This window comes from Jatropha curcas, chromosome 7, assembly GCF_041381405.1.
Source record: "Jatropha curcas cultivar XTBG-Jc1 chromosome 7, XTBG_Jcur_1.0, whole genome shotgun sequence".
NCBI lineage: Eukaryota > Viridiplantae > Streptophyta > Magnoliopsida > Malpighiales > Euphorbiaceae > Jatropha > Jatropha curcas.
The window spans coordinates 21145268-21171283 of record NC_143157.1 but is presented as its reverse complement, the minus strand read 5'-3'; the positions used below and the strand labels follow the sequence as shown (position 1 = coordinate 21171283).

Below are 26016 nucleotides of genomic sequence, written 5' to 3'. Positions count from 1 at the left end.
TTGCTACTAGGTTTGCCTGACAAGAATGGAGTACAGAAGATTTGTTTTGGGGAGTTTGCTTGAAAAACTGCAGGTTGGATTGCCATTTTTGAGAACTAAAGAGGACTACTGAAATGCAACTTTCAATGTCGGTTTGAACACAAAAGATCGTGGCCAATCTTTTATAGTTTTGAAAACTGCATGCTTCCATAATTTTAATCCTTTTCACAGATGCACATTATAAATGCTGCAATTTTTTTTTTATTTGAGTTTTATCACATCAAAAAGTGATGATTATATTTATGGTTAATTAAATAATTAGTATTCTATTTAATAAATTGAAAAGGGTGCAATATTTCTCACATGCTGATTACCAACTTTGTTCATTTTGTTATTTCATGATAACTTTGTCCACATAGTCAAACATTGTATTCTAGTGGAGGAGACCAACACACCAAGAACAACATCCATTAATCAAGAATTATATTTGTTTAAGGTGTTAGTATACTAACACAAACCTTGTCTTATAGTCCAGTTAGTATACTAACACGCAACTTTTCTTACAATTTGATCATAGATCCAACCTGCATGAGTAGTCCAAGAAATATCACCTGCAGCAGTCAATCATGCGTGGTTTGATTGGTCTTCTTACTAATGTGAGGAGTATGAAGTCTCGAGCTCAAGTCTTCTCAAGCACAAGAGTTTTCACCAATTCAGTGAGTTGAGGGAATAACTACTTTCTACTGTATAGGTCATCATGTTATTTCGCCACTTGGACCATCCAATATGAAAAGGTTATTTCAGCAGTGAGATTATTATTTGAACCAAATTTCTTGCTAATGAATAAGTTTTGATTTATACTCAATTAATTTGAATTTAAATTCTATTTACCGAATGTTAAATGATGGTTATTTTCTACCAAATGTTCAAAATAATTGCCATAAAGTAAAAATGTGCTTGAAAATTGAAAAAAAAAAAATGTATATAAATATAACTTTGCAACTCTCAATTTGATTCAGTCATCATCAGTTCTATTTGAAACATTCTTTCAAATTTCTAAAAGAAAAATAAATAAAAAAAAAATGCAGGGAACAGGTCGTTTGCGAGATAACAAGCTCCAGAAACTCCTGTGGATAGACTTGCGGCTTTAAGTTATTTATGAGACTTTCATGTAAAAAATTGTAAAAATATTATGATAAATGGAAAATTCAATCTATTTAAATAATATATTTTTCCCTCTCAGACAAACTCAAATTTTATTGAATAAAAATTCCATAATTAAAATTTAAATTTTAAGAGAAATCACTCTTTTGGTTTTCCGGTTAGGAACATATTTTGATTGTTTAGGATAAAAAAGAAAGTAAGTAATAAAAATCAATGGCAAAGAAAATATAAAATAATAAAAATATAAAAAAATAATATCAAATAATTTCATAAAATTAATGAAATATGAGGAATTTGTTGTCTTTAAAACAATATTATTTATGAAAATATGAAAGGAGCAATTTGAATATTACGATAGTATATAGTCTATAATATTATATATATATATTAAATCAATTAAATTTAGCTTTAGAGTAAAATTTTACGTTTAATTTTTAAAAAAAGAAAAATCATAAAGATTAACTGCATGTAGAGTGGTTGTTTAATCTTAAAAAAAGAAAAGACAAACTATTACAACAAAAAAAATATAACTGAAGAGAAAAATGAAGACTATAAAAATTAATGGCATATGTCTATTTAATCTGAAAAAAAGAAAAGCTATAAAAATAAAAATGGAAAAAAGAAAACCAAAATAATAATCTCTCCATCCCATTTTATTTGCTTGTTATTCATTTTCTGAATGTTCCATAATATTTGCAAAGTTTCTAAATCTAGATACGTATATAATTAGTTTCCCGTAATGACTTTTATGATTGTTCATTAAACGAAAGATTTTTATTAATATTTTAACGAGTTAAAGCTAAAAAATGGCAAAATAATTTTTATTGACTAAATTCTTAATATGCGTGTTTTGTCAAACTATTTAAATAAAAATGGAACGGAGAGAGTAAAAAAGTTGAAAAGGTGCATTCACAGGAATTGAATCCAGGCCAACCGGGAGGGGGGGTGGGCTCCTCTATTAATGAATAATAGCTTTAAGGATATTTGGTATTTTTAAGTTATAAATTGAATTTAACAAAAAAAAGGTAGAAATTAAAGTTGAACCCATTAAATGAATACCCATATAATTCAGGCGTTTCTAATTAAATTAACCCTAATTTATCATTATCCCATCTAATGTCAATAACTAAATTTTCATGTTGGACTTACCTTTTTACTTTCTGTTTTAATACATGTATCTCTTTACCTTCCACTTCAGCTTTCTTGCAAGTAAATATAAAGACAGATTTCACCCTTTTTTTAAAGCCACTTAATTTCACCCTCTAAATTTTATTTTATTCCATTTCCCGCACACCGAATGAGACCACACTATGATCAAAGCCAATTAGAGTTATGCTAAAGAATGGGCTAACATATTCCAAAAACAAAATTTAAAAGAAAAGAAAGACCGAAAGCAAGAACAATGTATCAACAAGGAGAATCCTCTTATTATAAAATTCATGGTTGAACTTTATAATTTTACTTTTTGACGGTTTGACCTTTGCGTATTATCTATCGTGTGCTTAAATTTATAAATTTGATAACATTACACACTTTTCGATACTAATATTAATAATTTTTAGGGTTTTTAGATTTTATCTGTGAAATATTGACTTGATATATAGTTAGCATGAGTTTTGGAACAATAATTTTAATAAATTTTAACTTTTTAATGAGTGTTTAATTAATTTAATTTTGCAAGTTAAGATGCTAAATAAAATAAATTTGAAAATTAAAGTGTTTAATAAGTGTAATTTTATAAATTGAAGTGTTTGATAGGTTAAACTAAAAATTAAAAATATCCCAAAATTAAAGTAACGAAATTTAGGGGTGAAATTATATGTTCCCTTTTTAACTTTTTCAAGTTTAACTTGGAAATATAGCGCTGTATGACTCATATGTGAAGATTTTGCAATTTTAAATTATATGGCAGTTTTCCTGTGATTTCAAATAAAGGAAAATACTTACTCACGCTTGCAAAATATAAAATACTTCTTGCATTATTTTTATTAAATAAAATAATGACACTTATTTCTAGTGTTTTAAAGAGTATAATATTGAGAGTTCCAAGGGATTTAAAGCACAAAATTAGAGTAGGCTACGTTCATGGAAACTATATTTAATTATTTTTTAAGGTAATTACATTGTTATAGAACAAGTATTATATCCCTTTTGACATACCCAAAAAAAATTTGTTATACAAATACTATATCTATAGCTAAATTGCAATTCTCTCAAAAAGTAGAGACTTCATGTGTTTTTGGAGGCTTGGAAGATTTTCATTATTATCAAAGCCACACATTAAAGGAGCCAATCTTGCACAATTAAGAGCAGCCTTATTGAAACATGGTGAAAAAGGGTTTGGCGAGAGACATTGCTTGTTCAGTTGCTTCCATTTATTTGAAATCATCTCCACAGTATGCATTTTAGCTTCTTGGACAGAAGAAAATGGATATTGCCTCATGTAGCATTTCATGTAAGATCCCGACCCCCCATTTCGATCCTCGTCCTATTTTAAATCCAAGAATGTATAGTTAATTATTAAGATATAAAAATAATCTTGAGATTTATTACAACAATGTAATCAATTATTATTACCTTGGTAATTTTTGGGCCACCAGAGAGACAAAAAATGGATGCTGCAGAAGATATGATTCCAGGATCATTATCAACAAGATTTATCGTTTTCATTGTTAAAGCTTCTCCCAGTAGAAAGAAGATGTGAACTAACACCACATTTACAGCTGATGTATCATTTGCAATCTTTAGATAGTATTCAGCCTTTGGCAGCTGCCCAACAGCCGCCCATTTGGCTGTTCCAAGAAATGCATTGCACAGTTTTATCCACTGTAGATTAAGCAAATTACTTACATTAGATGTCAGTTTCAATTTATATAAATGTACAAAATGAGTTGACTTAAAAATTTTTGAAAATAATCTTGTTGAGTACCGCATTCTGAAGTGAGCGTTTTGGGTTATATCCACACTCAGTATATATTTTATGAGCAATTTCATCGGTGATTTCGTAGAGAGCCCTTAAGCACATTATCATATATTCTGGTAAGTCTTTTGCAGCAGCAATATCCCATCTGTAGGCAATAATAATGATAATAAAGTTAATAGTTATGTAATTAGAGTCACACTCAAAATCTTATTTGGAGAAAAGTCAAAAATAATTTTGAAAGTGGGCTTACCTATTGACTGCTTGTACGAAAAGAGTGAGTTGATCAATGGAACCGTAAAAATAGAAGACATCTTGTATTAAATGGAAAAGCGAAACGACTTTAGCTAGCTCTACTCTTTGTGCTGATAAGTTTGGATCTGCAAGAGTTGCCAAAGGCCATGAGAGCCATTCAAGTGGTTCTTCCCTACCAAACTTCATCTCTGCTGCGAATCCAAACTTGTTTCTCCACCATCTTCAATTAAAATTTAGGTTCAACATTAGAAACAATGAAAACCAAACTAAATGTAGCTAATATTTATGAATTGAACTTACTTGGAAATATGAACAATTTCATCTCGATGAAAGGATTGAAACATGTTGAAATCTAACTTGGCAAGTTCCATGAATACATCTTCAGATTTGTTGCTGCCTAATTTTAAATTCTTTATAACCATTGATCTTGCTAAGTTCTTGTGGAATGGATTCTTCAATGTATTTAAAACAATTCCAGCTTGATAATCATCAAGATGCAATGTTGATGCAGAGAGAAGAGGGCCACTAAAAACTCGGGCTTCATCGAGAATGTCTTCTCCTTCTACGCTTAATTGAGATGCTTCATATAATTCCATTAATCCCTTGATGTCACAGGCTAATTCTTGCTTGAACTTTCCTTCCTTGTTCTTGAACTTTTTAAATACATCAGCAGGTACGCAGTAGCCTTGCTGTCTTAACAATCGAAAGCGAATGGCAACTTGAGAAAGATCATGTTTTTGATGGGTATAACCAGAAGATGTCTTCTTATAGTGATTTTCTAAAACTTCATTAATTTCATCTTGAAAATGGTATTCGATGCCAAGACGCTGGACTGAATCAATCATTTCTAAACTTTCAAGTGACAGATGATCATCATCTTCTTCTAATACTTTTCTGAATGCATTTTTAGCTTCCGTCAACTTCTTGAATCGTCTATTGCAAATGTTATCCTACAAGAAAAGAAAATATTAGAGTCATCTATAGGACTGAAAACCCTGTTATAACAAAAAGACAGCAGCTAATTAAATACCAAAATTTCATTTTCCAGAACTCTGCTTCTTGCTGCTTGAGCAGAACTTGGGATTGGCAGGCCATGATTGGAATTATTTGCACTAATTCTTGTGATTTTGTTTGAAAGAATAATTGGAGAACGGAAGATAGGGGAAAAAACTGGTTTTGAGAACGCCATATGGGTACTGTCTGAATTTGTAAAGATTGTTAAAACAATTGATTTGGGAATGGTTGATGTGTTATATATATCAATTAGCTGTGTATATTTCAATTTCTAAACAGTCACTATGACCATAATGGAAAGGAATGTGATAAACAACCCTATACATCAAGTGTTAAACTTACATGTTCACATGCAAAATCCCCTTATTTTATTCTTAGCTAACAGTACAATACTTGAATTTTTTTTTTTTGTTAGGTTCATTATTCATGCATTCCCTACACGTTTGAATTAATTTAAAATATATTACCAACTCATATATAATATTTCAGATCTCATGGTATGTCTTATTATTATTAATATAAAGTAAGGTTCTCTTTTCTCATGATTCCGATTAAAATTTTCCAGATTCAATGGCTTTAGCTGTAGTGGCTGCTTATTTCAACAAACCTATACTTCAATCTTTCTCACCTCTTCTTAGTTTGAGTGTGGGTTACAATATTATTTTTTTTTACGAAGAGGAGTTGTAATTACTTTTGAATTTGTATTCTCAATTAAAATTGGTTACCACTTCAATCAATATCCTATATTTGATATAACTGTAATAGTTTTTGGTATATGTGACGAGTCGATTTAATTGGATTTAATTTTTGGTTATATTAAATTCTTTTTGAACTGTATTAAAAAATGAAAAAAAAATTTATTTGTCAAAAAATAAAAGCATATATTAAGGAACATAATGTACTAATTACTTTCAAATGTCTTATAAAATTTAGATTGGTTGCTTCTTAGAACAGCAAAATTGAAACTTAACGATCAAATTTAATTTAAACTACTGGCAGCAGACATATTTGTGCAGCCAAATAGAATTCAAAGCATATCTCTTTGAAGTCACAACTATGAAATTAGTAATCAGTGGGGTCCCTGTGGGCAAGGAAAAGGACCAAAAGCTGTTGAGATTTAAAAAATAATAAGTAAATTTCAAAAGATGACCAACCTGAGAATTCTAGCATTGTAAGCTGGACAGAAAAATTTATTTTGCTAACTAATTAACAATGCCAAGTTGTAGGTTATCTACTAATTATTTTATTCTTAACTAATTATTCTTGCAAGTAATCTCTAGAAACAGAGTTCTAACGTTGACTAAGAATTCTTTCTCTGATTCAAAGATTTTGAATAGTTGGATGTTGAATATAAACAATAAAATTTGGCATTGGTGAAAAAACATTTAACACGTTGGATTGTTCTGTCTCATCTCTAGTACACATTAATTGTTTTTTGTTACGTTAAAAGAAACAAAAATAATTTTGCATATATTGGCTAAAAAAGGAGTTTGTGGCAGAGTGATTTTTTGGCTTATTTATGAAGAGTTTGTGTTTGATTTTATTTCAACTATTTATTCTTTTTATCTCGAGAAATAATAATACTTCTTAGCCATGAAGCAATAAATTTGATTAAGATTAAATACTTCTTAGCCACCCGAGACGGGAGATGGAATGACAGAGATCTTGAGCCTTAGATATGAAGTTCATTTAAACAATTTAGAGGGAGCGCTTTGTGCTTCTTTTTGTGGTCTGCCCAGCACGAATCCAAATTAAACGGGCCAATGGGCTTCATCGCGCTTTGTCCCCTTTGTAGGTTTGTCCGACATAAAATCTGGATTAAATGGACCAATGGACTTCGAATACCGGATGGGAAAATAAAAAAATAAAATAAAATAAAAACCTTTAGCCAATACTTTGACCAACAAATATAATTTTTGAAATAAACAAAAGTTCTTGTAAATTAGCATGTTTAATATAAATAGCCTGCTAATTATTTAATTAACAAAAAATTAATGATAAACGGAATACTAATTGTTTAACTAACCATCAATTGATTATGTAATACAACAGTCCAATAATTAAACAAGGCAGCATTGATCTTGTGCGTATATACCTAAATCATTAAATTATATAAATTTATTTCCAACTACATAAATTATTAAACAACAATGCTGATATTTTTTTTAACCACTCAAACAAATATCTAACTAGTATAATTTTAAAAATTAACAAATTTATTTTACAAATAAATTATTCAAAATGTATAATTTAATTAAAAATTAAAGATATTATTAGAATATTTTTTTTATAAAATTCCAAGATTTCAGACGTGATCAATCGAATAGTGTGATTTACATGTGCATGATGTATATGACACGTCACTAGCTCATGGTATGAGTCCGAACAGGATTCTTCATAAGTTTGCTTGTTGAATTGCTTCCATCAAAATTTCAGCTAGGATTAGGTGAAATGTCCATCATCCACTACAAAATTAATTCGAATTTTTTATTTTGTAGCTTGAATATATATTGTTTAATAAAATTTTAGCAAGTGGTTAATAGCAACAAAGAGATACTAGTAGGATAAATCAAATTTAAATTACAATTTATTTGTTCAACCAATAAAGTTAAAAGCATACGAAATCGCAACAAGTAATATAGAATTAGAAAATTATCATATCTACAGAGATTATATACTAAGTACCAAAATTATATTAACCTATTATTATTTAAACGGCGATTTAGGAAAATTATTTTGAGAAATTAATTTTAGTAAATAAAAGAGAATAAGAAGAAAACAAGGCAATTTTTGATTAAAAGAATCAAGGATTAAAAGCTGTTAGGGATTTTGACTTCACTTAATTCTTTTCAATTTATTTTATTAGTTCATTAATCAATTTTAATTGTTCAAGTAGGGAAAACAACCCTAAAATCACTGACAAACTCTCCAGATATACTGTTAGCTATTTTAACTCGGTTTAATTACCTATCTTCCAATAGCGCAATCAAACATGAATTAAATCATTAAGTTTTATGGTTTGTTTTGTGAATTCATAATCTAAGGTCATTAACTTATGAATACTCCCATGAGTCAAACCATATAGCTTCCGCATCAAGTTATTAGTTTGCATTGTTTAATGTCATCTCATGTCGCTTGGGAATATTACCTACCTTTGACAACGATCACAAAGACGAACAAAGTTAAAAACATCCTTAAATGAGTTAAGCCAATATAAATCGCTTTTTAAAATACGTGCTACCGTCTTGCTTGCTCCAAAGTGTCCTCCACATTCAATTGAATGACAGAATTAAAGGACACTTCATTTCCTCTTCCGGTATACATCATCGAAAAAGCTGGTCACTACAATACTTGAACAAAAAAGGCTCCTCCTAATAGTAATATTTAAGATCATGAAAAAAATTTTTCTTTTATTGGTAAGAGAGATTGGGAGGAGTAATCTTGCAAACAAGGTAGTTAACTATATCGGCAAACCATGGAACTTGTGCTTTAGCTAGAAGAAGAAGATGCTCATGGGAGAATTCTTCATTGATTTGCAATTCTGCTTGCTCTTCTTCCCCCAACTCAAGCCTAGATAAGTGATCTGCTACAAGGTTTTCGGTTCTCTTTTTATCACGAATCTCTAAATCAAATTCCTATAAAAGAAGAACCCAACGAATTAATCTAGGCTTTACATCTTTCTTTTCTAATAAATATTTAATAGCAAAGTGATCAGTGTACACTATTATTTTAGCTCCAATCAAATAAGCTCTAAATTTATCAAAAGCAAAAACAATGGCTAGAAGCTCTTTTTCAGTGGTTGCATAATTCAATTCTGCATCATTCAATGTGCGACTAGCATAATAAATGACATGCAATATTTTTTCCTTTCTTTGCCCAAGAACAGCTCCTATAACATGATCACTAGCATCACACATAAGTTCAAAAGGAAGACTCCTATCTGGTGTAGCAATGAAGGTGCTGAAGTCAACTCTTTCTTCAACCTATTAAAAGCATTCAAACACTCTTTGTCAAAATCAAAAGGAGCATCTTTAACTAATAAATTACAAAGAGGTTTCATGATTTTGGAGAAATCCTTGATAAATCTCCTGTAAAATTCTGCATGGCCAAGAAAGCTTCTTACTCCTTTTATTGAATTTGAAGGAGGTAGCTTTTCAATTACCTCTATTTTGGCTTTATCTACTTCAATCACTTTTTGTGAGATTTTATGCCCTAAACAATACCTTCACTAACCATAAAGTGGCATTTTTCCCAATTCAAAACAAGGTTAGTGTCCTCATATCGCTGCATTACTAAAGAGAGGTTATAAAAACAAGAATCAAAAGAAGAACCAAACACAGAAAAGTCATCCATAAATATTTCAATGAACTTTTCAACCAAGTCAGAAAATATAGACATCATGCACCTTTGAAAAGTTACAGGAGCATTGCACAACCTAAAAGGCATTCTTAAGCGAAAGTACTATAAGGGCAAGTGAAAGTGGTTTTCTCTTGATCCTCGGGAGCAATAGGTATTTGAAAATACCCTGAATAATCGTCTAAAAAGCAATAATAGGGATAACCTGCAAGTCTTTCAAGCATTTGATCAATAAAAGGTGAAGGGAATTGATCTTTGCATGTTGCTCTGTCCGATTTCCTATAATCAATACACACACGCCAACCTGTGATAGTTCTAGTGGGAATTAACTCATTACTTTTGTTAGAAATAAATGTCATACCTCCTTTGTTTGGGACAACTTGAATAGGACTTACCCAACTGCTATCGGAAATTGGATAGATAATGCCAGCATCCAAAAGTTTATGATCTTTGTTTTGACTACCTCTTTCATGTTTGGGTTTAATCTTCTTTGATGCTCAATTGAAGGTTTGTAGTCTTCTTCCATTAAGATCTTATGCATGAACACACTTTGACTTATTCCCTGTAAATCTGAAATTGACCATCTTAGGGCTTTCTTATGTTTTCGAAGGACCTGCAACAACCTTTCCTCTTGATCAAGTGTTAAATGAGAAGAAATAATAATAGGAAAAGAATTATTCTCACCTAAGAATGCATGTTTTAAATGAAATGGAAGTTGTTTCAGTTCTTGCTTTGGTGATTCACTTTCTTTTTCATCTATGATGCTTGGATTATTAATGTCATTTTTGTCTTTGATATGCAAAGTGTCGTTAACACATTCACCAACAACATCATTCCTAAAACAGTCATTATAATCCATGGGAAGTTTACAGGATTTAAGAACATAAAAAATAACCTCCTTTTGACCTACCCTCAAGGTTAATTTACCTTCATACACATTAATGAATGCTCTTGCAGTTGCAAGAAAGGGCCTTCCAAGGATTAAGGAACCTTTACTATCTTCATCAATGTCAAGAATAACAAAATCAACAGGAAAGATAAATTTATCTACCTTGACGAGCAGATCTTCTACAATTCCTCTTGGATATTTGATTGATCGATCTGCCAATCCTTGTTGGTTTTAACTCTCCCTTCCCTAACATCTTAAAAACTTCATAAGACATAAGATTAATGCTACCACCTAAATTTGTTAATGCTTTTTCAAAATCAAGATTTCCAATATTACAAGGGATAGAAAAACTTCCTAGATCTTTTAATTTTGGAGGTAATTTATTTTGAATAATTGCACTACACTCCTCTGTCAATATTACCATTCCTTGATCATCAATCTTCCTTTTTCTTACTCAGGATCTCTTTTAGAATTTTGCATAGTTGGGCATTTGAGCAAGAGCTTCAGCAAAAGGTATGTTGATTTGAAGCTTTTTGAAGACATCAAGAAATTTGAGGAAACTTTTGTCATCTTATGTTTTCTTTAACCTTTGTGGGAAAGGGACAGGATAAGGTTTTACTTCCTCTTTCTCTTCTAGGTCAATGATGGGGATGTTTTTCTGCTCTTCCTTCTTCTTCTCTGTCCTAGTTGGTTCCTCCAATTGTTTGCCACTCCTCAAGGTGATAGCTTATACCTATTCTTTAGGGTTTTTTTTCAGTATTAATAGGTAACGTACCTTGGGGTCGGGAGGCCATCATGTTTGCAAACAGCCCTAGTTGAATCTCCAAGTTCCTTCTTGTAGCTTGTTGGATTTTGTTTTTTCTCGGGTTTCATTAATGAAGTCCATGTGCGATTTAGAGAGGGCAGTAAGGAGATTATCAAGAGACTTTTTCTCTTGAGGTAAAAAAACCTGGTGGTGCATTCAAGGCATTGTTTGGATTCTCATATGAAAGAGTATAGTGATTCCTCAACTTATTATCATAAGAGTTAGAGCACGAGTAATTCTTCCTTTGTTGATTCATCATATAGTTCTTGCTCCAAAGTTTATGGATTTAAAGAATCTAACATGCATTCCCCAATGCCATGTTGTCCATCACACCTGTCACAAGCTTGCACAATAAAATTCACTGAGTTAGTAGTCAATAAGTCCAATTTCCTTTCCATATTGTCTACCTTGGCATTAAGTGCGATGATGGCATCAATCTCATAAACTCCTGCAGTCTTCTTCCTTTCAGAGTTGCTTTGATAATGGCTGTTGCTTGTCATCTCCTCTATCAAGTCATATGCCTCGTTAATTTCTTTTCTTTCAAAAGATCCACCTGCAGCTGCATCTAGAGTAATTTTAATGTTAGGAGAAAATGCATTATAAAAAGTTTGTACCTGTAACCATTTAGGCAAGCTGTGACGTGGGCACTTTCTCAATAAGTCCTTGAATCTCTCCCAAACTTCGTATAAACTCTCTTGGTCATGGTGGACAAAGGTCCTTATCTCGTTGCGTAGTTTTGTGGTCTTTGAAGATGGAAAGAATTTTGCTAAAAATTTTTGGGCTAATTCTTCTCATGTTGTAAAACTTCCAACATGGTATAATTGTAACCAGGATCGTGCTTTATCCCTAAGAGTTAAAGGAAAGAGTCTTAATTTTATGGCATCCTCAGAAACTCCATTTTATTTGAAAGTGTCACAAATCTCTACGAAATTTGTGATATGGGCATTAGGATCTTCACTAGGTAAACCTCCATATTGAATTGAGATGGAAAGCATTTGGATAATCGCAAGTTTAATTTCAAAATTGTTAGCTTCCACCCTAGGTCTAGTGATACTCGAGGTTGTTCCATTGAGAGAAGGTATTGTGTAATCCCGCAAGGTGCGGACATGAGGTTGAGGTCCATCCTGAGGGTATCGTCCATGTTCGCATGCTATTCTGGTTTGTCCTCACGTGCTCTTCTAGCAACGTTGTTCCTACAACAAGTCTTTTCGATTTCTAGATCAAAGATCAAGGGTTCAATCCTACCTGATCTTCTTTGCATAAACACTTGAAAATTCTTCTTAGAAAAAATTAAATTAAATAAATAATAAACAAAAACAGATGTCTAAATTAATAATAGGGTAATTGACATTGATATTGGTAATGCCAATCCCCGGCAATGGCGCCAAAAACTTGACAGTGATTTTCGTAAGTAGACGAAATTGCAACAAGTAATATAGAATGAGAAGAGTATCGTATCCACAGGGATTGTATACCAAGTACCAAAATTATGTTAATCTATTATTATTTAAACGGCGATTTAGGGAAATTATTTTGAGAAATTAACTTCAGTAAATAAAAGAGAAAAAGATGAAAACAAGGCAATTTTTTATTAAAAGAATCAAGGATTAAAAGCTACTAGGGATTTTGACTTCATTTAATTCTTTCCAATTTATTTTATTAGTTCATTAATCAATTTTAATTATTTAAGTAGGGGAAACAACCCTAAAATCACTAACAAGCTCTCCCAATGTATTTTTAGCTATTTTAACCCGGTCTAATTACCTATCTTCCAATAATGAAATCAAACATGAATTAAATCATTAAGTTTTATGGTTTGTTTTGTCAATTCATAACCTAAGGTCATTAACTTATGAAAACCCCCATGAGTCAAACCATATAGCTTCCGTATCAAGTTATTATTCTCATGTAATTTATTACCTTTTTCATATCAAATCCCCTTCTCCCAATAGTGATTAATGAAATAAATCAATCCAGGGGAGAAACTCTATCTGGAAGCATTAAGTTCAATACTAAATTATACTTTGAACAAAGAAAAATAAATCTAATATTATAAATTGAAAAGAAAATTAAGCTACATCAAATCCCTAGTATGAGAGTTTAGTTCGACATAATAATTAAATAAAACTCAATAATGCTTGATAAAAACTCCATAACCAATCAGAATAATGAAAGAATAAAATAAGATTAAGAGTTTAGAGATAAAAACTAGTCAATAATTAATTCTGGATGGCTTCCTTGAATCTTGGCACAAATCTTGAACACTTGAAGTCTTGGAGAGAGAGAAAAATAATAGAACAAAAATTATCCAAACTGGAGATATCTCCTCTCTTTATATAGATTTCTTGGAGAAAATCTGACTTCATTTAGGAAATAGAGTCCTCATTAAGTAAAAAATCTTTTTGGAAGTAGGAAACTGTTTAGGTTTTGAATTTCTTCCTAATTAGGACTCTTCCATGCACCTAAATAGGATTAGAACTTGATTTGCATGTCAGGAAAATATCTCAAGTGGACCCATGTAAGTGATAGGGATTAGTTGGTGTTCGTAACTCAAAACAACACTTGATTCACAGCACGAGGGTGCTGGAACCTGAGTTCTAAGTAAGGTTTAGCACGAGTCGTGCTCAAGGGCATGCCTAGATAAGGATTTGTGGCACGGGCGTACCACATAGCACGGCTAGGGTGTGCTAGGCTCTGAGTCTCCAAGATGAGATGCAGCACGGGCCGTGCTTAAGCAAGCACACCTTTGGGTTGATGTCCTCTTTTGGCACAGGCGTGCCATATAACACGGCTTAGGCGTGCTAGAGTCTGAGTCTCTACATGATTTTCCTTGAATCCAACATGGGCAGAGCGTGCTAGAGCCTAAGTGTTTTGCTTTATTTTGCTCTTTTCTGTGCCAAAACCCTACAAATTTCCTTAAGATCAAGTGAATTATGATTCAAGGAAACTTTGAACAAAAACAGAGATAAAACTAAATCAAAAATTCTTAAAGTAATAAAAAATACTAAAAATCCTAATAAAAACTATATTAAAAATACTATAAAAATAACAACTATCAATATTATATTTTTATCTTATTTAATATATATATATATATATATATATATATATATATATATAATTTTTAAATTTTATCCAATAGAATTTAAATGTAAATAAAAAATTAATATTTTCAATCAAATTTAAATTATCTTTATTTATTCAACCAATAAAATTAAAATCCTTAATCACATTATATCCTTATCATACTTATTATATACCTTATCATATAATATAATTTTTTAATTTATCAAATATAATTTAGATTTAAATATTATCTTTAATTTTTCAACTGATAAAATTAAAATTCTTAATGATATTTTTATCAATTTATAAATTTAATAAGGGTGTTTTTGGCAATCTCAATGTTTCCTTTCTATTTTGGTACTTTGTATATTATATATTATAGATATTTAATTATTACTTATTATATTTAAAAAATTATAATTTGAAGAGTAATTAGTTTTATAAAATCAATAGAATTCAAGTATAATATAAATATAAATCATGCAGTAATTAATAAAGCAATTGATGAAATTTCTATTAACTCAACGAAAACTTCCCTTGATATTCTCATTGTTGTTAAATTATATTAATGGCCTGTATGATGTTAAATCAACTCCAACTATCCTTTTTTTTCTTAGTCAATTGATGATTAATTAATTAAGGAGCATGTGTCAAAAAAAAAAAATTAATTCGGAACATAAAAGTACTAATGTTCACTAATATTTAACTGCTTGGCTAACTCCATCGTAAAGCTGACACATTAGCAAATACAACATAATGTTAAAAATAAAATAATTTTCTTTTTAAAAAAAAAAAGCATGTGAGGAATTTAGTAAATAACTATTAAATAGAATACAAAATTAAATAATTTAGTAAATTATTATCGAATTAATCATCAATTCAGCATGTAACCGCACTTGGGGAAAAAAAAAATGGCAGCATTTTTAATGGGTATGTGTGAAAAAGGATTAAGTTACACATTATATTATTATATATATATATAAATGAAACCGGAAATCCCTGTGAAAACTGTAATTTTAGCTTCTTTACCTATTCTGCCCTTTTCTATTTTCTATTATGATTTGATATATTTAGCCCTTTTTTTTATTTAAGCTGCTTAATTGTATAGTTGGTATAGTTGCAGTCAGGGGTGAAGCCAATTGTGACAATTATTTTAGGGGAGCTAAAAAAATTATATATATTAGGCTAACTATTATTGTTATTTAATTATGTTGATTAATTATTGTCACGACCTGAAACCATGGACTGGACAGGCATTAGGGCTCAGATAAGTATAAGGCCCTTGAGATCCATGGTAAGCTTGAACCACTAAATTCAACCATATTAATATGACTTTCAAAACAGTCAGCCCATATTGCTATACATAATAAGTCTCATAGTTACATTGTAATCTAGCCAAATCTAGAATCTCAAATATTCATAGCTTAGCCTAATTATAATACAAAACATCTATAATATGGGCTAACTGGTTCATGCATTCACATAACATCCACCTAAGTTTACCGGTTATAAATCTATAATTACATATTCATTAACAGATAGATATAAATAAGTTCTTATATATATAGCTACATAATTTAAATAACTGCCGACACTAAACGTTACGTTTCTAGCTCTGCGGTGAAGGAAACAGAGCTTTACCCAGAACAGTCAGAAATCTACTTTTTGGAAAAATTAAATAAAAGAGTGGTTTTATAATGAATAATAATTAATGCATCACATAGGCATTCACATGAAATGCTTTCTAAAATACTAAAATGAACACAATCAATCAAACATATGGGAAAACATCAGCACCTACAAATAATCACACTTTCTAATAATCAAACAAGTGGAAATTAGTCAGTGGCGTCATTGAAACCCCCAATGATTGTCTTTACACATGGCCAACCCTCTCAAATGTGTACACCAGGTAGTCGATCCTCATACATGGCCGACTAGTCTAATCCTCACTTGATCAGCCCTCTTATATATTTTTTTTTCATCCTCTCTTTTTTTTTTCCATTACCAACAGGAGGCCACCTTGTGGTTTTCTATAAAATCCATATCACCAGATGCACACGGGGGCACCGATCTCCCTATACATAGCTGATGGTATCAAAAGCTGCCTTCACAAACCCATGGTGCCCACTTCATCGCAATTCTACGCAAACAAGGCAAATCAACGTCACAATACAAATAATCCAACAATGCAATTAAAAGCAAGCATATTAAATAATTAAACATTATCATGCAAAAGCGCAAATAGACATTCATATAATTTAAATAAATATAAAAATATTAAATAATAATATAACATAATAATTGATACTTGAAGAATGAATAAATAAAGAAAAAACTTTGTATAGTAATGATTTTATGTATGATGCAAATGGTAAATACTATCTATTATTATTTACCATGCTAGATGGGAAAAGACTCAAATTTTGGATTCAACTTGTTGAAGTAGTGAGCAAATTAGAGCAATCTGAACCAAATGGAATTCGAAAGAGGGAAAGAATTAAATTAAACAAAGAACTTTATTTTAAATATATCAAGTTAAAAGAACTATTCTAAATAAATCTATTAACTTAATTATTAAATATAACTAGCTTAGATTTTCTTGAAATTTTAGCAGCACTCCCCTAAAAATAGGACTATTTACCTATTTAAATAATCACAGTATCATTAAATATTCTTCAATCAATATACATAATTCATCCATCGGGCAATCAATCAAATCAAATACCCATCCTCCTTCCAATAGCAATATCAACATTCAATCATATTCCAATAACACTATTAATCATTCTTTACTTCCCATTATAGTTAATAAGTTTGTTTATACATAAATGCACACCAGCTATATATATATATATATAATGATAATTCATAACTCAGCTATCATTTCGATCTAAAATCGGTATTCCTAATTATAACCTATTGTAAGTGGCTAATTTGCTTACATTCAATCAGAACTCGCACTTTACTTCATTTGTCATCTCTATTTATTAAAGTTTATCATCATAATTCTTATTAAATTGATTATTAATTAAAGATTAAATTCATAACATTATGGAAGCTCTATTTTTTCCAAATTTATGGAATTTGGTCTAACTTGCTGCTACCGATTCAGCAAATAACTCTATTTATAGGCTAAAAACTATCCTAAACGCAATTATCATTTCCCACCAAGACACGGGTCTGCCATCAATTCTCATCTTAATATTTCAAAAACTCATAAAAGAATAAGCAATATGGTTGCTGCCATTTTAAGATCTCTCGCATATATAATCAAACTTATTCATTTCCATGTAATTTATTTAGTTCCATGACATAACAGATATGCAACTTCGTATTCTATCTCATTATAAAAAAATACAAAAATAGATGATAGTTTGCTGCCATATGGAAGAAAATTAGAGTTGTTTGTTTAAAATCCATAGTTTATATGCTATCTTACCGATTTTCTATTAAGAATTTGATACAAGATAACACTTCCTTCATATCATATAAAATAAAAAAAACTCAAGCAAATCACCATCTAACTGCTGCCATCTTATGGGTTACCGATTCCTTTACCAAATTTCATAATTAACCTTCTAAACTACTCATTATCCTCTAGCAAACTTAGTTTATAACTTCAATTTTTAGCTTAGTTCAATAGATTTAGGGATTTTTTCGGTTTAGAAGTTTTGGTTTAGCAGTATAAAATGCATTTACATTAAATTTTATTAAATAAAATCATAAGGTATTAGTTTATTTATTTTAAATAAATTAATGCTCTACAATATTATTTGTTTAAAATTGATATATAAATTTAAAAAGAATAATTTTTGAAAATAAAATTCCTAGTTCTTTCAATTATAGACGTAACCACATTTATTCACAAAAAGTTTTCAGTTCATGAATAAAAAGAAGTTATTTAGGTTGCATTTTTTTTATTTCAATCAATCAAAACATTTGAGCTTTTAAACCTATTTATTCACCTGGGAATATTTTTAGAGCAATACAATATTTTTTTTAAGCAATTCATCCAATGAAACAATCATATTTAGCTCTTAATTTAAAATTTATAGTCCCTCAAATGTGTTTTTAGATTAAATCAAGAATATACATAATTTAGATTATTAGTTATTAAAATAGTTCACTTTATTGTTTTTATTTTTGTTTTAAAAATAATAGTTACTATTAATATTTGAATTTTCTTATTGCAATTATTTAATATTTCAAATAAAATATAAATATCACATATTCACGTGATGCCCGAGTCATCATGTAGTTAATATTTAATCGATAACATGAGCCCACCATCCACAATATATGCAATACAAGGTTTTAAATAAGAAAGGAAATCCAATAAAAAAAACATAAGAAACGAAAATTCCGGAAACACATGTCCATTCAACTTCCACATATTTATTGTCGCCTGTCGTTTGGGTCAACAAAGTTAAGCTTTCACTAACTTCAACTAAATCTCTAAAATGACCTGACAACTACATTCAAGAAAGTTCAGCTAAGAGTTTGATTTAAAGAGGCCCTATTTTTCGAGAAATATACTTCCTATAAAATACACTTGTTCTAGAACTATAATCAGAGTTTACTTCATTAAATATTTAAAAATAACAACTTTATTTTTTATATTTAATTTTCTCAATTACTTTTTTATAAAAAATTAAAATTCAAGTACTGTTTAGACAGGATTTAAAAAAAATAAACGAAACGATATATGTATGGAAGACTTTATTCATAAAGAGATTTAGCTTGCTACTATAAAGATAATATAAAAATAAAAATTATATTCAAATATATAATTTTTTTAACCTAAATATCTTCAACAATACCAAATATAATTATAATAAAATTTGTCACAAATGGAAAAAAAATATGCTATATAAAATTATAACATTTGTCATGTGTTGCTTCTTTTTTTTTTTCATAAGTTGGAATTAAAATGATGAGAACAATAAAAGTAGCTCTACTATTTTCAATGAACTCCCCTATCTTTTAACAACATAATTACAATTTTTTTCCCCTTTTTAGCGACATTTGCACAAAATTTCATCAAAAAAATTTCTTAATGTAAACTCTCTTTTCTATATCGTTATTCTCTGGAACCATCTGGAAATCTAAAGCTCAATCGCCCGATTTAATTCGAATTCGAGCCAAAAAAAGTCTACAAAAATAAATAAAACATTTACTTCTGAGATTCAAAATTATTCCATATATACCCAAATTTTAAATATAAAAACTCTACTTAAAAGAGAAAAGATATTTTATCATCCCATCTCATCAACAGGGATTTCTATACATATCCATTTTGATGTACCCTAAAAATAAAAATTGTTATAGAACGAATATCCAAATCTTATATAAGAGGATAGCTAAATTGCAATTCTCTCAAAAAGTAGAGACTTCATGCTCTTCTGGAGGCTTGGGAGATTGTGATTGTTATCAAAGCCATAAACTAATGGAGCTAATCTTGCACAATTAAGAGCAGCCCTAGTGAAAGATGGTGAAAATGGATTTGGAGAAAGACATTGCTTGTTGAGCCGTTTCCATGAGTCTGAAATCATCTCCATAGAATGCAATTTAGAATCTTCGACAGAAGACAGAGGGTATTCCCTCATATAGCATTTCATGTAAGATCCGAACCCGCCATTGCGATCCTCATCCTATTTTAAATCCAAGAACGCAAAATTAATTATTAAGATCTACAAATAATCAAAGCACACTTTTGCGATTTATTACAAGTAGTTGGTTATTTACCTTGGTAGTTTTTAAGCTTTCCGAGAGAGTAAAAATGGAAGCCGCAGAAGATATAATGTCAGGATCATTATCAACAAGATTTATCGTTTTTGTAGTTAAAGCTTCTCCCAGTAGAAAGAAAATGTGAAGAAACACCACATTTACAGCTGATGTACGATTTGCCATCTTTAGATAGTGTTCAGCCTTTGGCAGCTGCCCAACCGCCGCCCATTTCGCTGCTCCAAGAAATGCATTGCACAGTTTTGTCCACTGTAGATTGAGCAAATTTATTATTAATTAGATGTTAACTTCAGTTTATATAAGCGTAAGTAACGAGTAGACGTTGACTTGTTTAAATGAGAAAAAATTTCAGGTGGCAATTGGGTTGGTTTGGACCACTTTTGATTCGGTCACTTCGGGAATCAAGTAGGTAAGATTATTTTGGGTTAGCAGGTGATTATTCAAGCTCAAATGATTAGGGATCAAATATAGAAAGGAAAATATTTGATTCAAATGATTAGGGATCAAATAAAGTAATAATAAAATCGATGAAAATATAAATTTTTTAAAAATTCTTTATATTTTTTCATTTTTTCATTAAAAATACATTTATTTTAATAAAAATTTTTATTTTTATTAATTTATTCCATAGATGAAACCTAAACCGATTTAAACAAGTTAATTGCACATAGAAATTCGGTTTGAGAACCAAAATTGATCACCTTCAGAAGATATAGCTTCGTTTTACATTTCAGTGAATTAAAATAAATTATAGCAAAACTCAAATCTTTTATTTTAAACTTCTATGTATAAAATAGATTTTGACAAAATTATTCTAATTTTTTTTTTACTTTCAATAAATTATTAGAAATTGATTAAGTGTGAATATGTCCGGAGCTGATTTCTGATAATAAAATTTAAATACCGTAGTTTATATAAAAAAAAGAAAAAAAAACTTATTTCGACAAAAATTTATTTTTTTATCTGCTGTGATACGGTTATGTCAGTTTTAGCGCAAGAAAATAGACAAAAAAATAACAACACGATGCATACCGCATTCCGAAGTGAGCGTTTTGGGTTATGTCCACATCCATTGTATATCTTGTCAGCAATTTCATCAGTAATGTCATAAAGAGTCCTCAGGCACATTTTCATATATTCTGGCAAGTAATTTGCAGCAGCAATATCCCATCTGTATTTAATAAGAATAAATAAATAATTATACTTAGTTCCAACTCACAACTTGGATGGAGACAACTCAAAAATTGATGGGCTTACCTATTGACAGCTTGTACAAAGAGAGTGAGTTGATCAATGGAGCCATAAAAATGGAAAACATCTTCTATCAAATGGAACAATGAAACCACTTTAGCAAGCTCTAATCTTTGTGCTGATAAGTTTGGATCTGCAAGAGTTGCCATAGGCCATGAGATCCATTCAAGTGTTTCTTCTCTACCAAACTTCATCTCTGCTGCGAATCTGAAGTTGTCTTTCCACCATCTTCAGTTGCAAATTTAAGTTCCATTTTAGAAACACTAAAGACCAAATTAATTAAACCCAATATTAATGAATTGAAAACTTACTTGGAAATATGAACAATTTCATCTCGATGCAAGGATTGAAGCATGTTAAAATCAAACTTGGCAAGTTCCATAAAAACATCTTTAGATTTGTTGCTGCTCAGTTTGAGATTATGTAAATTGTTTTTAACCATTGATCTTGTTAAGGTCTTGTGGTATGGATTCTTCAATGCATTTAAAACAATTCCAGCTTCACAATCATCCAGATGCAATGTTGATGCAGTGAGAAAAGGGCCACTGAAAACTCGGGCTTCATCCAGAATATCTTCTCCTATGCTTAATTGAGATGCTTCATATAATTCCAGTAGTCCCTGTGTGTCTTTAACTAATTCTTGTTTGAACTTTCCATCCTTGTTCTTGAACTTGTTAAATACTTCTGCTGGCACCCAGTAACCTTGCTGTCTTAACAATCGAAAGCGAAGGGCAACTTGAGAAAGATCATGTTTCTCATGGGTATAACCAGTAGATATCTTCTTATACTGGGTTTCTAAAACTTCATTGATTTCATCTTGAAAATGATATTCAATGCCAAGACGCTGGACCGAATCAATCATTCTTAAACTTTCAGGTGACAGGTGACCATCATCTTCTTCTAATGCTTTTCTGAATGCATTTTTAGCTTCCTTCAACTTCTTGAATCGTCTATTGCAAATTTTATCCTGCAAGAAAAAAAAATTTTAGCTCAGTGATATCAGAATCATCTATAGGACTGAAAAACCTGTCTTAGCCATATTAACTAAGAAAAAGAAAAAGGAAAGGATGAAAGAAAGTAGTAAAATTAATACCAAAATTTCATTTTCCAAGACATTGCTCCTCGCTGTTTGAGCAGAATTAGGAATTGGCCTTCCATGATTGGAATTAATTGCAGTTATTCTTGTGATTTTGTTTGAAGGAATAATTGGAGAATGGAAGATTGGAGAAAAAGCTGGTTTTGAGAACGCCATACTCTTTGAATTTGTAAGGAGAGGTAAAGCTCAAGTGATTTGAAAAGGAATAGCTGATGCTATATATATTTATAGTCACTAGTGGGTCTAATTAACCGGACCAAATATTTAAAGAATTTCGTTTTTTTTTTTTTTTTTTTTTTTTTTTTTTGAAATGGTAACTTTATTAATAATTCTAATCAGCAACAAGAATACTCTTATCTTAATATGGTCGGGAACAACAGACCAAAATTAAGACAAGCATGATTTATAGCTTCTCTAACAAGAGCATGAGCAGCCATATGGTTTTGTGTTCTAGTCCAAACAATATCATGGATGTTGCGAGATAATAATTCCTTGCTATCTTGAACCAGCATACCCAACATGATCCCTTGACAGCCTTACAGACTAATTGAGCATCCAACTCCACAATAACTGTTAGCTGCTTAAAAGGGGGTTGAGTCCACATTGCACTTCACCAACCCCATAGGAGGTGGCTGCCATTTGAAAAGTCGGAGTGTGCAACGTTGAACTCAAGGGAGTGAAAACCTGTTGTGCCGACTGCTAATCATGAAGGATGCTCAACGCAGAACTAACAATCACTGACGGCGATGATTTGATGCCACGCCAAAAATACATACTTCTACAGATCCAGATATTTCATGCTATCACAGCTGCTTCGTTATTTTATTAGTCTATAAATTGGTGAAATAAATGTGACACTAATGCTATATGAGGTGTCAATCATCTGTTCACCTGCGAATTTCGGACATGTTTATTATTAGTCAACATTAGAAGACAAGTAATCTTTCAATTAATTTAAAATCTAATTTAGAAAACCAATAATATAAAAATTAAAAAAAATAATGGAAAATTATACAAAATAAAATAGAAAAATTGTCTATTAATTGTAACAGTTGTTCAGTATCTTTTATATTTCTGATTTCGTTTATCTTATTTATAGTAAAAATTTATATTTCATAAAACGAGTTGATAAAACAAAGTACAATTTTGTTGGTATATATTTTTCTATGCTCGGATCGGATATAATATTCATATTAAACCCTTTTAACATATATAGATGATTCCAAATTTAAACTATTGATCCTATAGTTACAAGTAGGGGCGTTCGTGGTCGGTTTCAATCGTGTTTGAATATGATAACTAAGCGGTTTGATTTGATTTAATTCCGTTTAACTGTTCATGGGGTTTGAAATAAGAGAAATTAAAGTTTCTCATTCATTTAATTAACAAGAAAGAAAAAGATTAACATTATACTAAATATGAAAAATGAAAAAAAAAAATGCAGTAAAATACACATGGTTTTGGATAGTTATTGAAAATTTTTAAATTAATTTTTTATATGTACATTTTTAGTATAGTACAGAAAATATTATATAGTCCGCAAGATAATAATGAAGCAAATTATAAATACAGAATTTAAACTTTGAATTAATTATATCTATTACTAAAAATTATAAAAAGTTTATACATATAGTTTATACATATATATTAATCTAATTTTACATGAATCTTTAACCTGTGAACATTATTTATAATCTAATTAATAAGAAATTATTGTTTAATTATTATCCAATATAACTAATCTTATAATTTACCATCCAATATAAATTAATCAATACAAAGGAAATTTTCATTAAAAAAATTGAATTGAATTTATATATATAGGTTAGGTGTAATTCAAGCAGTTTTGAGTCTAAAGCGGTGAATTTAATTAAAAACTTGATTTTTAAATTTTATGAAATTAAACTAAATCATCAATATTTTAAAACCACAGTTTTAATATAATTTGGATTAATTTAGGTCAATTTATGCATTTTAAGCGGTTTGATGAACACTCCTTAACAGGTTAAGTACAGTAGTTTACTTCCATTGATTCAAAGGCTTTGTTGATTTTTATAATTTTACCATGACCTAGCTTTTTCTATTTTACGCATCAAAAAATAAAAATAAATAAAATTTATAATAATTTTCTTTTATATTTGTATAACAAAAACTAAAATTAAAAAATCAAAACCAACGTGCCTAAATATTCTTTGATCATAAAAAAACCTATTCCATATGTTCAAACAAAAACTGATTTGGTTTGTCCGAACAAAAAAAGAAAAACAAAACAAAACAAAACAAAGGCTGATTTGGTAATACCTAGGTTGAATTAAATTAACATGAGCGGCGAAAACCATGTGCAAATTAATACTAATATTTTACTAAAATACTGAAGAATCTAAAAACGCGCTTCTCAAAGAAAATGAAAAATCTAGAAACACGTGTAGGAAATCACAATGTAGAGATCTTACACAAGATATATTTGTTGTCGACTTTTAGTCATCAAAGTTCTTTTATTTTTTTATGTTTTTTTTCTCGAACATGGTCAACAAATATTTCTCTCTTTAAGCTAATGATAAATTAAACTAAATATTTCTCTCTTTAAGGGGAAAAAAAAGGTTTTACGCACTCTAAAACTATAACCCAAATAGAAATTTACACGTCTTAACTCTAACAAAAAAAAATATATATATATTTAATCCACTATTATAATTTAACCATTATTTGTTGATTTTTATACTATTTTTTCTCTCTCTCGTCACAAGTGATTACACTTAAATTAGAATTTATATTTTTCCCTTATCCACCAACTTATAAGTCTTCTATTCACATGCTTATTTATTTTTAAAAAACAAAACCAATTTTTCATGATCAATCAAATTACAATTTATCATATCATAAATATCTATTTGTCTTTCAATAAATATTTTTAACAATTACTATATTTACAATGTCTCCATACTTAACTAATTATCAATTGCATAAAAAAATTTCCGCCACATTTTATAATTCAATTTCTTATTTGTTTCTTGTTGTTTCTATCATTTTATACAAGTTTTCAAGGCCAAAAAATGGTTTTAGATTAAAGGAAAAATAATTATTCGTATTTTTGTATATTTAATAGTTAGTTCTTGAAATTTTATTCAGTCTTGTTAAATACTCTTTCAGTTCGAAATCAATTTTTTTCATTAAATAATAATGAAAAGACAGAAATACCCTTTAATAAAATAATCCTTCTCTCATTCTCTCTTTGCTTTTGGAGACCTTTTGAATCTCTACTGCTCTCCTCTTTCTTATCCTCTTCATCTACATCACCGGTCGTTTCTTGTGCTCCATCACCACTATAACAGCAATCACAAAAGGTTTGTCTCTCTAGATCACCAACTGAACTCAAAAGCTTCTTGATGGGAAGTAACACAAAATCTGACCTCACAACAAAAACTTCCCCACTTGAATGAATCTATTAGGAGTAACAATGAGCAACAAATTCA

General features: G+C 29.8%; 2 protein-coding genes and 1 non-coding gene across 3 annotated transcripts; 1 reads left to right on the top strand and 2 right to left on the bottom strand.

Moving 5' to 3' along the window:
• Positions 1-3311: 3311 nt before the first annotated feature.
• On the bottom strand, positions 3312-5517 carry LOC105629820 (putative terpene synthase 4). The gene is made up of 6 exons (XM_012211462.4): positions 5349-5517; positions 4619-5268; positions 4317-4538; positions 4073-4211; positions 3721-3969; positions 3312-3631 (listed from the first exon to the last, which is right to left on the bottom strand). The coding sequence occupies exons 1-6, from the start codon at positions 5505-5507 to the stop codon at positions 3341-3343; spliced, it is 1710 nt and encodes a 569-aa protein (XP_012066852.1). The 5' UTR covers positions 5508-5517; the 3' UTR covers positions 3312-3340.
• Positions 5518-12012: 6495 nt separating this feature from the next.
• Positions 12013-12119, top strand: LOC119370122 (small nucleolar RNA R71). Its single transcript, XR_005177690.1, has one exon. It is a non-coding gene; the product is annotated as a small nucleolar RNA R71 (small nucleolar RNA).
• Positions 12120-19382: 7263 nt separating this feature from the next.
• On the bottom strand, positions 19383-22781 carry LOC105629808 (putative terpene synthase 4). Its single transcript, XM_012211450.4, has 6 exons — positions 22541-22781; positions 21759-22414; positions 21454-21675; positions 21229-21367; positions 20197-20445; positions 19383-20102 (listed from the first exon to the last, which is right to left on the bottom strand). Exons 1-6 carry the CDS (start codon positions 22697-22699, stop codon positions 19812-19814), a joined length of 1716 nt encoding a protein of 571 aa, XP_012066840.4. The 5' UTR covers positions 22700-22781; the 3' UTR covers positions 19383-19811.
• Between the last annotated feature and the right edge of the window lie 3235 nt (positions 22782-26016).

What these genes read in the sequence shown, in the direction of transcription:
- LOC105629820 (XM_012211462.4), bottom strand. Translation starts at nt 5,507, where the DNA reads ATGGCGTTCTCAAAACCAGTTTTTTCCCCTATCTTCCGTTCTCCAATT. An exon ending in TTCTGGAAAATGAAATTTTG is followed by an intron (nt 5,269 to 5,348) that starts GTATTTAATTAG and finishes CTTTTCTTGTAG; the next exon opens with GATAACATTTGCAATAGACG. An exon ending in AACGCTCACTTCAGAATGCG is followed by an intron (nt 3,970 to 4,072) that starts GTACTCAACAAG and finishes CTTAATCTACAG; the next exon opens with TGGATAAAACTGTGCAATGC.
- LOC105629808 (XM_012211450.4), bottom strand. Translation starts at nt 22,699, where the DNA reads ATGGCGTTCTCAAAACCAGCTTTTTCTCCAATCTTCCATTCTCCAATT. An exon ending in AACGCTCACTTCGGAATGCG is followed by an intron (nt 20,446 to 21,228) that starts GTATGCATCGTG and finishes CTCAATCTACAG; the next exon opens with TGGACAAAACTGTGCAATGC. An exon ending in AAAGCTTAAAAACTACCAAG is followed by an intron (nt 20,103 to 20,196) that starts GTAAATAACCAA and finishes GATTTAAAATAG; the next exon opens with GATGAGGATCGCAATGGCGG.